Here is a 13,056-nt window from a genome sequence, read left to right as displayed (position 1 = left end):
GTTTTATTATATTCATTTATAATTTTGTGTTCTTTCTCTTTTTATAGCTGGGGCCTTCACTTTGGTGATCAAGGATATATTCGGATGGCAAGAAATAATAAAAATCATTGTGGGATTGCTAGCTATTGCTCTTACCCAGAAATCTAAACAATGTCTTCTCTTTCTAACAAGCTATGAAGACAAAATACACTCTCTTAACTTAATTTCACCCACTCTGTCCTGAAGAAACAAATGTGTCATGACCAATGTGTATTTAATGTTCTAACTAGGTTATAGTCTGTTCACTTTACAACTTCTCTCTGAAAAGTCTGTAAACAAGTGTGTTCTGTAGATGGAACTCTATCAGAGCGATCCCCAGGATACCCATGCTTGTTCTTTCTACACCTTGCTATCTTTGTGTTTTCTGATAACAATAATATCCCTAAAGTGCTTAATAAACCCATCATTTCAAATCTGTTTTTGTCACATACCGTTTTTTTTAGGCTGTCCTTAAGTATCCTTTATTCCTTATCATGAGCATGGCTATGTTAGCGATGAGCTGTAGCTACTGTGATAAAGAAAATGTTATAAAAACTAAAAAATGCTGGTTATAGTAGCTCATGCCTTTAATCCAAGCACTCGGGAGGCAGAGGCAGGTGGATGTCTGAATCTAAGGCCAGCCTGGTCTATAGAGAGAGTTCCAGGACTACATAGAGAAACTCTGTCTTGAAACAATAACAAAAACACTAAAAAATGATGTTAAGTTATACAACATCCAGAAGACTAAGTTGGATTTTATTCATAAAATTATTCAATAAAAGTTTTAAAATTGAAGCGCATAAATAGTTAAAATTAAAGCTTTTTTTTTTTTTGGTCTTTTTGTTTTTGAAAACGGCTCAGTGGTTGACAGCACTTGCTCCTCTTGTAGGGGACCTGGATTCATTTTCCAGAACCCACATGGTGGCTCTCAGCTATCCCTAATTCAGTTCCAGGGGTGTCCCCTGCCTTCTTCCGGTCTCACTGAGCACCACACACATGATGCACTTAAACATATACAGGCAAAAGTCTCATAAAATTAATTCTTCTTTTTCAAAAAGCCAAGTTGTTTTTGAACACCTTTGAAGAATTAGTTACTTATTTCTGTGGTGTTGGTGATCAGAGTCTTCCATATGCCAAGCAATTTCTCTACCAGCGAGCTATGCCCCCAGACATGGGCCTAGGGAGGAAGGATTTGTAACAAGCATAAAGATGGGTTCTATTGAATGAGAGACAATGCCCAGGATCTGGAGGATTCAGGTGAAGGCTGGCCCCATGGGATAGCGGAAGATCACCAGGTCAGTAGACAACATCCACTCCAGCCTTCCAGGTGGTCAGGCGTTGTTTCCTTCCTGGTTTCTCTAGGGCTTTCTGTAAGTGTGCCCTTTACACTGACTAAGCGCTGGGATCTATTCCCAGTGCACTACAAACTGTGTGACCACATGTGGAGGTCAGAGGATGACTTCTAGAGTCAGTCCCCTCTAATATGCTGGGCTGTATTGGAAATTTAATGTGCCATGTTTCAGTGGTATCGTGGCCTCGTCTGGCCACACAGATACTTCTTGTGATCTTGGAAAAACCAACTTTGCCTAAGTCTATTTCCTCATCTCCTAAAACAAACAAAAAAAACCCCATCGATTAACACCAGAAAAAGGGAGAGGTAGAGGCTGGAGGGCTGGAGTGGGGACAGGAAGAAGAGTGCAGGCAGGGGTGGTAGCTGTCTCTCTTACAAGACTCTTAGGGAAGCCATGTAATGCTAGAACGTGAATTCGAAAATTCTTGCAGGTTATTAAGTGTGTGAAAAAGGTGTGGTAAACATCTGAGCAAGATTTTCAACATTTTTATCCTGAAAACAAGATCCTAGTCTTCATTATTTTTCAGACTTCTGAACTGTGGGGGCCTCTGAGACCACCAAGGCCAGCAGAGTGTTGGTCTGTGAGAGGGCAGAAGACAGTTCAGTTCAACAAGACTGAGTAGCTGGTATTGGTTTAAACTTCGAGAGTCTGACAATGCTTCCTGGTGATAATCCGGTGTGAACAATAAAGCTTAAGACATGACTACATCAAAACTCTTTGTAAAGTACAAGTGACATCTGAAAGACCTGAAGTAATCAGGCTGAATACCCCATGACATCCTGAGCTCAATAACCAGACAGTTGGATGCAAACTGCAAGAGGTTTATTGTTCACACAGGCGTCTTCTGGCGTTCCAGCAGCCTTAGCTAGCTGAGTGCGCCGGGCTTTAGGACAGTTTTCTTTTTATATACATAATCTTGGCCAGCAAAGCAATAGGGGTATTGTAAGAAGTGTAAGAAGTGGAGCCGCGTGCCGGGCGTTGGTGGTGCACGCACGCCTTTAATCCCAGCACTCGGGAGGCAGAGGCAGGTGGATCTCTGTGAGTTCGAGGCTGGGCTGGACTGACAGCCTCCAAAACAATACAGAGAGACCCTGTCTCGTAAAACCAAAAAAAAAAAAAAAAAGTGGAGCCGCTGCAGGTGCAGATCTGGGCAAGCAATAGGGGTATTGTAAAAAGCGCAGGCATAACTTAGCCTTCCTGGAGAAACCACAAGGTCAAAATTAAGCTTATCTTAACAGCCTGCTGGTTCCCTGTGTCAGCAGTCTGGACCAGATGTTCTTTTCAATCTGACCTTGTTCCCTGCTTAGGGGACCTTGGGGAATTTTCCACTGAGGCAACCTTCTGAGTCTCAAATGAACTCAAGATAAACAAGCTCCTAGTAAGTATCTGGGGGAGGATGGCACTACAGAGACAACTTCGAGATAAGGGTCTGGGGGACTGGTGTGGCCTGACCACACAGATAGTGTAAAGGTCACCTGTGGATAACAGGTATACACATCTCTCCCTTTGAAAAGACAGCTCTGTGTGTTTAACATTTCTATTTTCCCTATAACTTATCTGTGAGCACAAGGACCTACAGGCCTCCTACACTGAATAACTTTGGGTAGGCCTTTTCCTTCCTGTGGTGTACATTCTTTTTGATGAAAATATATCAAAGTCTATGAAACAGTACACAGTAAAGGATGGAGTTTCCACTACCATACAGTCTCCAACTACTCTGCATGCTAATGGTTTTTCCATGGTTAAAACTGCTCTGTTGGAGTCTGGAGAGAGAGAGATGGTTGACTGGTTAAGAGCATTTGCTGCTCTCACAGGGGACTGGGGTTCACCTCCTGACACCCACATGACTCACAGCCATCTCTAACCCTGGTTCCAAGGGGTCCAACGCCCTCTTCTGACTTCCAAGAGCACCAGTCATACACATGGTGCACATGCACACATGCAGACACTTATACACACAAAATAAGTAAATAAATAAAAACTTCAAAGTCTGTCTGTAGATGGCAGTTAGCCCTCGTCCATGAGCACTGTATCCCGAGGAAAAGCTCAGTGGCAGAGACTGCTGATCCACAGAGAAATAAACCCGACAAAGACATGACTGTGACGTCTGAAGCCAGTCCTGCTTCCTGCAGAATAAAACCACAACTTACTGAAACATGGCAAATGCCATTCCACCAACTGTGAGAGCCACGGAGCCTCCATACAGAACATCCCACCCACACACTCTCCGGGCTCCATTAGCCTTCTGGGACAGCTTTTTTTCCCCTTTAGAATGGTGTTGTCTTCCCTAACGTTTGTTTGTGTATTTGCCCATGTGGGCACACGTGCTAAGATGTCTATGCGGAGGGCGGGGAACACTTTTTGCAGAATCGGTTCACTTCTCCCACTTTGTGGGTTCCAGGAATAGTTATCAGTTCACCATGCTTGGTAGAGCCTGCTTTACCCACTGGGTCATTTTGACAGCCTGGGCACTGTGTTTTCCCAACAGCTGTGTGAGCAGTGCTGGTGGTACAGGACCAGCAGTGTGGCAAACGCCGGCAAACCTGAATGCCAGTACCGAAAATCACTCCAAAGACAGAACTTAATCTTGTTTCTAAATGAGAATAAATTGTTTGCAAAGCTATCCACTGGCCCCAGCTGTATTAGTAGAAATATCCAAGGAAGATGGTGGCATATGCCTGTACCTCTAGTGTAGGTGTAGGTGTAGCTGTAGGCATTTTGGGCGGATTGGGTGGGTCAGGTATTCTGACACTCGGGAGCCAATGATACTGAGTTACACAGCTCAGGTGGAAAGATATCCTGGAGCTCGGGAGCCAAGGACCACCACAGGTTGCAGTAAACTTAGCTGCTTACAGCCCGGCCTCAGGGAAAGGCTTCTCCAGTGTATCGGCTCTGCTCCAGCAGGACAGGGTCTTCCAGCTGGGGATGTTCGCCTAGTGTAGCAGTTTTGCTCCAGGCAGGAGGTTTCCCGGATGAAGTTGCTACAGTTCAGCTCTGCTCCGGGGAGAGTGGAGAGCTGTGTGTAACAACTCTGCTCTGTCGAGGGAAGGTTTCTGAAGGTTTCCCAGGCAAAAGTGCTACAGCCCTGCTCACTCTGCTCTGCCCAGGGTCATCTCTGCTCAGCTGCAAAAGAAGGTCTTCATCCAAAGCTCATTGAAAGGGGTTTATAGAGAGGGAAGGATCCAGGAGAGTGGCTGCCCCCTGCCAGAGTGGCAGAGTACAGCTGGGTAGCACCAACAGCCACGAGCTAAAAAGACTCAGGGTTTATATAGGGATTCTTGGGGACGGGGAAGTTTTTCCAGCGTGGGGATTGGTCAGATTTCAATGCTGAGCTCAGATTGGCTAGAGCTCTGCTCAGGGATTGGTTAGTTTTCTGCACAGGATTAGGGTCAGATTTGGCTCCCGTTTTAGGCCAAAGTGTGTTTCTCTAGTCCTTTTTAGCCTTTTGGCTCCAATTTTAGGGCCAGGATGCATTTCTTTCGCTGATTCAGATTCCAGGGACAAAGTGTGTTTCTGTGGCTCTGCTCAGGTGTGTTTCTGTGGCTGGCCCCTTTTCCCTACAGTAGGGAGGGGTAAAAGCAGGGCGGATGGCCGCTCAAGACCACCTTCAGTAACTAGGGAGGAGAGGATAAAGGAATTGGGGTGGGTGAGATGGCTAAGCAGGTAAAAGTGCCTGGGACCCCCACAGCAGCAGGAGAGAACTGGCTTCATGCAGCCTTTAACTACCAACGGCGAGTGCTGTGGTGTGAGAATGCCCACATACTGGCCTCGGCGTCAACGGCACAGGGCGCGCGGGCGCGCGCATGCGCGAGCACGCACAGGGCTAAAAATTAAAAACAACTGGTTTCCCCAAATGGTCGGCCGGACAGTGGGACTGCCCTACACGGACGACCGGATAACAAACTCGAAAGCCAGAAACCCAGCCGAAACCGCAGTGGACGGCGTCTGCAGACACTGCGGTCTCCAGGGGCGCGGCCAACAGCGCTCCCGGCAGGCCTTGCGCAGCGTTTGGCGGGAACAGTGTTCCCGCGCGAAGGTCAAAGGGCGCTCCTCGTGCCGGCGACCGTTGCCGCGCATGCGCGCTGTGCACGTGCCGCAGCGAGTGCCGCACTCGGCGCCCGCCTCCCGTCGCTGTGGCCCGCGTCTCTCAGGCGTTGCGTAATATATGTTTCCTTTGGGCTAGGGTCTCTTTGTCGCTGCCCAGTCTCCTTTCTGCGGCCCTCGCGCCCTCGGGTTCCCCAGGCTTCGGCTGACAGGTTCTGTGTTTCCTGAGGGCGGCGCTGCCGCAGCGCTAACGGTCCCTAGACGACGACTCGAAGTGGCGGGCGGATTGTAGCGGTCTCCGGAGCGAGTTACAGGCTAGCCAGGGCTGCGCAGGGAGACCCTGTCTTAAAGTAACAGTAAAACTTTGGAATAAAGGACGCTTGGTGGCGCCGGGGAGTGCAGGCCGGAGGGTCAAGCCCGGTGCGGTGACGCACTCATTTGGTCCCCACACGCAGAGGGAGGCACACCGAGGCAAGGGCGGGTGGGGCTCGTGTGTTCAAGGCCAGCCCCGGCTTGGAACTAGCCAGAGCTTCGTGGGGAGACCCTGGTTCAAAAAAAAAAAAAAAAAAAAGGCGCAGTATCATTCTTGCTTGCAGTCCAGCCTGGGCTACATGAAAGCCCTTCTCAAAGAATTTTAAAAATCTATTTATGAAAAAAGATCTATTTCTGTTGCCTTAAAAAAAAGTTTACCTTGCATTTTATGGGGGGGGGTGGCATACATCGTACTGTGGCACGTGTGGAAGTGAAAGACCTTTGGGAATCTGTTTTCTCCTTCCACCAAACTCAGATCACCAGGACAGAGAGGCAAGCTCCTTTACCGACTGAGGCGTCCTTGCTGTTTTATGGTTCCAGAGCAGACAGAGCCTTGATAAAGGAGTCATCTGATTTGAATAATTTTTATATAAATTTTTTTAATTACAAGAGACACCCTCAAAAAACAAACAAACAAAAACCCAGGGTCTCAGCCTTGCCTGGTCTGCAACTTGCTAACTAGTCGAGGATAAACTTGAACTCCCAGTCTTCCTGCCTCAGCCTCAGAAAGTGTCAGAATTACAGCGTGTACTACATCCTGGGACTATACTTTGCCATTTTTAAAGATTCTATTTTAAGTAAAATTCTGAAACTTATTAAGATAAAAATTCAAGTAATAAAGTAGAGTTTTAGAGTTAAACATTAAATCTGAAATTAAAATTCGCATTTGTGTTACATGGTTGAAGAAAACATTTTCTTGGAAGATGGCTACTATGCAGATGCGGAGGACAGCTTCCATGGTATGATTTCTTGTTATTTACTTATTATTTAATATGTAATTTAACTGAGTTTCTTTCCTCCTTCCTTTCTTTATTCCTTCCCTTTTTATTTTATTTTATTTATTTATTTATTTTTGAGACAGGGTTTCTTTGTGTAACCTGAGCTGTCCTGGAAATAGCTCTGTAGACCAGGCTGGCCTCCTAACTGCTGGGATTAAAGGTGTGTGTGCCACCACTGCCCGCCTTAGCCATAATTGTTTTACTGTTTAAAAGTATCAAGTATTTGAGGCTTTAATAATACCAGGACCCCCTGTACTTTAAGGAAGGAAGTAATACAGAATTCTCTTGGACACATTTGGAATGTTACCATAAGCTGTTCACTCAGTGGCATCTGCTTTTTTCCTTGGAGCTCTCATCAGCCAAACGTGACAGTTGTAAAGTACAAGTAAGCAAGTAAGGTTGAGTCCTGCTTGCTTCCACTCAGCCATTTGTGTAGGAACCTGGTGCCTGTGCTTTGTTTCAGCAGATTTTTTTCTTAATAATGGTGTTAATGAAGAGTGTGAATATTTAGAATTGTGCCACTGAGAGGAAATTCTAAGAGAGTGCATTTCTCTGTTATTGTTTATTACTACTATTGATATTATTATTTAAAGATTTGTTTATTATGTATATAGTGTTCTGCCTGCATGTATGTCTGCATGTCAAAACACCAGATCTCATTACAGATGACTGTGAGCCACCATGTGGTTGCTGGGAATTGAACTTAGAACCTCTGGAAGTGCAGCTCTGAGCCATCTCTCCAGCCCCCACTATTATCATTTTAGACATCATCTCACTATATAGTCCTGGTTGGCCTGGAATTCTGTATGTAGACTAGATTCTGCTCACAGAGATCCACCTACCTCTGCCTCCCAAGGGCTGGGATTAAAGGCGTGCGCCACCAACACCCAGCTTGTCTCTGTCTTTTGAGAACTGGGCTCTATTTATAATGTGCTGGTTGTTTGTCTGCATATATGTCTTGTACTATGTGGGTGCAGTTGTGTCTGTCAGAGCCACCATACGGATGCAGGGAATCAAACCTGAGTCCTCAGGAAGAGCAGCCAGTGCTATTGACTGCAGAGCCATCTCTCCAGCTCCTAAAGCCCATTTCTTTACAAAAGTGTTGTCACACCTTCCTTTGAACCCTTTGCTTGAAGAGTTAGGTCAAGTCTCAAACAATGGGTTATCACTTGTGTCCTGAGCACTCTAGCTGCGGGCCAGCACGGCATTATACCTCTGTGCGTGTAAAATGTTGCACCTGCTATTATATAACCATGGTTTGTTAGAGCTACTGTTAACAGGATGTTTTCATTGCAGATGATGATTGAGAAGCAAATTTTAAAAATGTGGTGCAGGGTACCATAGTTAGAGAACTGTTACTTTCTGAAAATTTGTTTTCACTTTTTTAATAGTGAAATAAATAGTGCTACAATTTTCTTTGGATAACTACAGAACCTGAAGTTCTTGCTGCTTTTTATGCATAACATACCACTATTATTTATCTTTTAATATAAATATATAGATATTATATATATATTAGACTTCTTGAAAATTTTATCTGTGCTGTCAACCTCAGAGAAAAGCATCCCAGATTGCTTTGTTTTTACTGTACAGAAAAATTAACAAGCTGGATTGCTCTAGAATCACTGATTTTTTTCATTTGTACAAGAGTAACATTATTAAATATATAAGGTCTTATTTATATTGGTTTTATTATAGAAACTAGTAAAATATTTGCTACATTTAAAATGTCCATTCAGCTAAGCATGGTGGTATATGCCTTTGATCCCAGCATTTTGGAGACGGAGACAAGTGGATCTCTCATAGAAGGCCAGCCAAGGTGACATAGTGAGATCCTGACTCAAAAAAGCAAACCAAACTACCATGGTCATTCACATTTAGTTTACATTAGCTATTAATGAATGTTATTCCACTGCTTTTTAAATTTTTTTGTATTCTACCGCTTTTCTGAAATTCTTTATAGCAGTCCATACTAGAAAATGTCTATGATTCAAAGACAAAGAAGTTATAGTACTTACATAGAATCTTGCATTATATTTAATCTGTGTTCATCCAAATCAGTGATTAAAGAATTAATATTCTCTGATGTTTGCATTTTCAGTTAATCTCGAAGATTCTTTTGTTTTTTTCAAGACAAGATTTTTCTATTTAACAATCCTGGCTGTTCTAGAATGCTTAAAGAATCAATCTCAAGGATTCTCAAGACTGTTAAACAAATTTTGCTTCATTTTTGGGCTGTTACCCAGAACACATTTTAAAGGCACAGTGACTTTCTGGGGATGATGAAATTGGAAAATTGTTTGAGAAAGTGCTGTACTTATCCAAAACTAGACTCTGCCTTTAAGTTCAGGGAAGCTATGTTCTCAACAAATGCCAATTAAGATAATTTAATTTCCCTTGAATTTTAGAGTGCATTGGTATTTCCCAATAAGATATCAACTGAGCAACAGTCTTTGATGTTTGTGAAGAGGCTCCTGGCAGTTTCAGTATCCTGCATCACCTATTTGAGAGGGATATTTCCAGAACGTGCTTATGGGACAAGATATCTGGATGGTAACTTATATTTAAGATCTTCTTTGTTGTTTTTTTTTACTTAGAGAATGTGGGGTTTTTTTGTTTCTTTTTTGTTTTTTTTGGGGGGGTTGTTTGTTTGTTTGGGTTTGGTTTGGTTTGGTTTTTCGAGACAGGGTTTCTCTGTATTGTTTTGGAGGCTGTCCTGGAATTCTCTCTGTAGACCAGGCTGGAGAATGTGTTTTGCTTTGTTTTGTTTTTTTTGGTAGTAGTTTTATTGATGTAAAGTGTATAATTCAATTATTAAGTGCTCACAGCAACATGTAATTGTGATCATAATTTTAGAATATTTCACCACTCTCCAAAAGAAATACATCTATAATCATTCTCCTCTCCAATCTTCCTAGTTATAGACAACTACTTTCTGTCTCAGTGAATGTACCTATTCTGGATATTTTTCATAAAGGGAATCATGTAGTATGTTTTTTCTAACTGACTTATTTAATTCACCATAATGCTGTAACATGGACTGATAATTGATTTCCTTTTCACTGCTGAATAATATCCCATTGTGTGTGGCCATACAAGTCAACTTAGGTTGTTTCCTTTTTCGTGCTCTTAGTGTATGAAGCCACATTCATATGCAAGTTGGGATTTTGCTTTGTTTGCTAGACATCAAACCCAGGGCCTTAGACATGCTTAGAAAAGTGCTCTTTTACTGTGCTATGTTTCTAGCCTTCAAAAGATTTTAGGGATATTAAATACTTTAGAAACCACTTAATTGTAATTTCCCCCTCAATTTTGCAAGTATATCTTCACCTGACATCAGACCTCTAATAATTTAAACAGATCTAAAACCCTGTTATACCAGGCAATGGGGTGCATGCCTTTGATCCCAGCACTTGAGAGGCAGAAGCAGAATGTAACCACATTGTAATTCCTGTATTGCCTGAAAAACTTTATTGGGGTATATACGCTGTAGAAAAAAGTATACAGTAGAAAGAACATGAAAAGAACAGAAAATGAGGAAGCCATCAAGAGAGCATGTGAGTGCCTTTTCCCTAAACCCTCTCAGTTAGAAAAGTCTTAGCTTACAACACTGTGGATTCCTTTCAAGGCCCTGTGCTACTAGAGGCTGGCCCCTCAGACAGCAGTAATTACCCCTGTTTATGAGATGAAGAATCTAAGAGTGATGTTCTCAGTCTTTTCCCATTGTTACATGTTGTGTCTCTGTGGAGTCTTTATCTTTGAGAGTCAAATTTGGCCCAGTTATACATTTTTCAGTAGAATAAGAGTTCATAGGAAACATTCTAAGACTGTTGGAAAATTACTGTATGAAAATATATCTAAATTTTATTTACTTTATGTGATTGTTTTGTCTGCATGTATGTACACATGCCATGTGTATACGTTGTACTCTTGGAGACCAAAAAGGGTATCAGATCCCCTGGAACTACAATTACCATGAGCTACCACGTGGGTGCTGGGCATCTAACTAGGTCCTCTGGAAGAGCAGGCAGTATTCTTAATACTGAGCTATTTGTTCTGCCTCTCCCTGCACCATTTTTTTTCCAGAGTATTACTTAGGTAGTCCAGGTTGGCCTGGTGGTATAGCTGATACTGGCCTTGAACTCTGGGTTTCTGCTTCCTCTACCTTCTTCCGAGTACTGGGACTGTAGGCATGCACCACTACCCCCAGTTTACTTGGTGCTCAGAATTTAACCTAGGACTTTGCAAGTCACTTACAAAGTACAACTAAGTCACAGAAATAGGAAAAGTTTTATTCATCAATTTAAATTCTTTTTTTTTTTTTTGGTTTTTTGAGACAGGGTTTCTCTGTAATGTTTTGGAGGCTGTTGGTCCAGCCTGGCCTCGAACTCACAGAGATCCGCCTGCCTCTGCCTCCCGAGTGCTGGGGTTAAAGGCGTGCGCCACCACCGCCTGGCAAAATTCTTAATCATTATTATGGCATTTTACAATGAGTATCAATTATTTCAAAGCCACTAATAATATTCATATAATGAGCCAGGTGGGTGGCACACACTTGTGTAATTCCAATACTGGATAGGTTAAGGCAGGGGAACTGTTGAGTTCAACCAGCCTCGGCTATAATAGTGAGACCCTGCCTCAAAAAATGTAATTTATAGCTAAAGAAAGTAAAACTAATTTAAAATTTACTGTTGAGGCTGATGAAATGGCTTAGCTGTTAAAAGGCACTTACCATCAGATATGATGATCTAATTTAGATCCCTGTAACCCACATGGTACAACAAAAGAACAAGCTTCCCCCAAAAGTCTCTGGTTGCCACACATATGTGTTTTGATCCATACACATTCACATGTAACACAATAAATATAATTAATTAAATAAATCGGCTATTTATAAGTATTTCTATATTTATTTCATTTTTCATTTAGATCTTTGTGTCAAAATTCTGAAAGAAGATAAAAACTGTCCAGGTTCTTCACAGTTAGTGAAGTGGTAAGTTAAAGAATACTTAAAGGCAAATAATCACTACATTTTTGATACTACTTTTTTTGTTTGTTTGTTTTTTCGAGATAGGTCTGTGGCTTTAGAGGCTGTCCTGAAACTAGCTCTTGTAGACCAGGCTGGTCTCAAACTCACAGAGCTCCGCCTGCTTCTGCCTCCCGAGTGCTGGGATTAAAGCCTTGTGCCACCAACGCCGACAGGTACTACTTTTCTAATCATACTTTTTGTACATTGAATACTTTTCAATGTATACCCAGATTTTAGTGACTAACCCTTTAGTCCAAGTACCATGTTTTTAGGTCTTTGGATTTACATTTTTTTATTATATGCTTCATATAAACAGGGTTTTTCTTGTGTAGCCCTGGCTGTCCTGAAACTCACTCTTTAAACCAGGCTGGTCTCGAACTCAGAGAATCACCTGCCTCAGCCTCCCAAGTGCTGGGATGAAAGGCATGCACTACCACTGCCTGGCTGGTTTTTCTTTTTCCAAGATTAAAAAAAACTTTAAAGTGTATGTGCCTGGATGCATGTATGTGTACCTTGTGAGTTCAGAAGCCAAAGAAGAGCAAAGGAGAGTATAAGACCCTGCAACTGTAGTTGTGAACTGCCTTGTGGGTGCTGGGATCAAAGTAATAAGCACTGTTAACCACTAGGTCATCTCTCTGAACCCCGTTTCATTGTTTCATTTTGTTCAGTTTTAAGCTAGTTAATAAGAAAGATGCTTTAATTATTAATTTTATTTTGTAAGGGTAAATATAGAGATTTATGAAAAGAACTATTTTCTGAAAATGCGTTAAATATAAAAGCGAATCTTTGGCTTTCTTTTAGGATGCTAGGATGCTATGATGCTTTACAGAAGAAATATGTAAGTCTTTTGCCATCTCTTCTTCCCTTCCCTATAGCTACAACAGGAGTTACATTATAGTAAGACAGTAATTTAAACTAACTTGATATGTATCTGTCTCAATTACTACAAAAATTGAGCACTTGCATAATTTAAAGATTTATTTTTATTTATTTATATGGATATACATGTGTGTGCTCATGTCTGCTGATGCCCATGGAGGCCAGAAAAGGATGTTATGTCTCATGGAGCTAGATATATAGGTAGCTATGAGCTACCCATTTATGGCTGCTGGGAACCATACTCTGGTCCTCAAGAACAGCAAACACTCTTAACTGCTCTTACTGCTGAACCATCTTTCCAGTCCTACATTTAAATTTTTTATTATTTTTGAGACAAGATCTCACTACACAGTTGCAGACTTGCCTGGAACTTGCTTTGAGGACCACACTGGCCTTGAACTCACAAGAGACCAATCTACCTTTG

General features: G+C 42.3%; 2 protein-coding genes across 7 annotated transcripts in view; both read left to right on the top strand.

The window, feature by feature from the left end:
* Ctss (cathepsin S) overlaps window positions 1-452 on the top strand; it is a 32,232-nt gene extending 31,780 nt beyond the window's left edge. For both annotated transcript variants that reach the window (XM_040752233.1, XM_040752232.1), the window contains exon 8: window positions 48-452. In XM_040752233.1, the coding sequence (XP_040608167.1) occupies window positions 48-147 (100 nt within the window). In that variant the 3' untranslated portion in view covers window positions 148-452. The remainder of the gene's footprint in view (window positions 1-47) is intronic.
* Window positions 453-5,438: 4,986 nt separating this feature from the next.
* Window positions 5,439-13,056, top strand: part of Hormad1 (HORMA domain containing 1) — a 28,837-nt gene continuing 21,219 nt past the window's right edge. For 2 of the 5 annotated variants that reach the window (XM_040752231.1, XM_040752227.1), the window contains exons 1-5: window positions 5,439-5,528; window positions 6,632-6,685; window positions 9,133-9,277; window positions 11,654-11,717; window positions 12,555-12,591. In XM_040752231.1, the coding sequence (XP_040608165.1) occupies window positions 6,650-6,685; window positions 9,133-9,277; window positions 11,654-11,717; window positions 12,555-12,591 (282 nt within the window). In that variant the 5' untranslated portion in view covers window positions 5,439-5,528; window positions 6,632-6,649. Of the gene's footprint in view, window positions 5,529-5,549; window positions 5,835-6,049; window positions 6,686-9,132; window positions 9,278-11,653; window positions 11,718-12,554; window positions 12,592-13,056 lie in introns of those variants that run through there. The other 3 variants (XM_040752230.1, XM_040752228.1, XM_040752229.1) reach the window with 3 other exon arrangements.

Source organism: Mesocricetus auratus, unplaced genomic scaffold (assembly GCF_017639785.1).
Source record: "Mesocricetus auratus isolate SY011 unplaced genomic scaffold, BCM_Maur_2.0 Super-Scaffold_100009, whole genome shotgun sequence".
NCBI classification, from domain to species: Eukaryota; Metazoa; Chordata; class Mammalia; order Rodentia; family Cricetidae; genus Mesocricetus; species Mesocricetus auratus.
The sequence above is the reverse complement of the archived record's forward strand: the minus strand, read 5'-3'. Positions and strand labels throughout refer to the sequence as shown.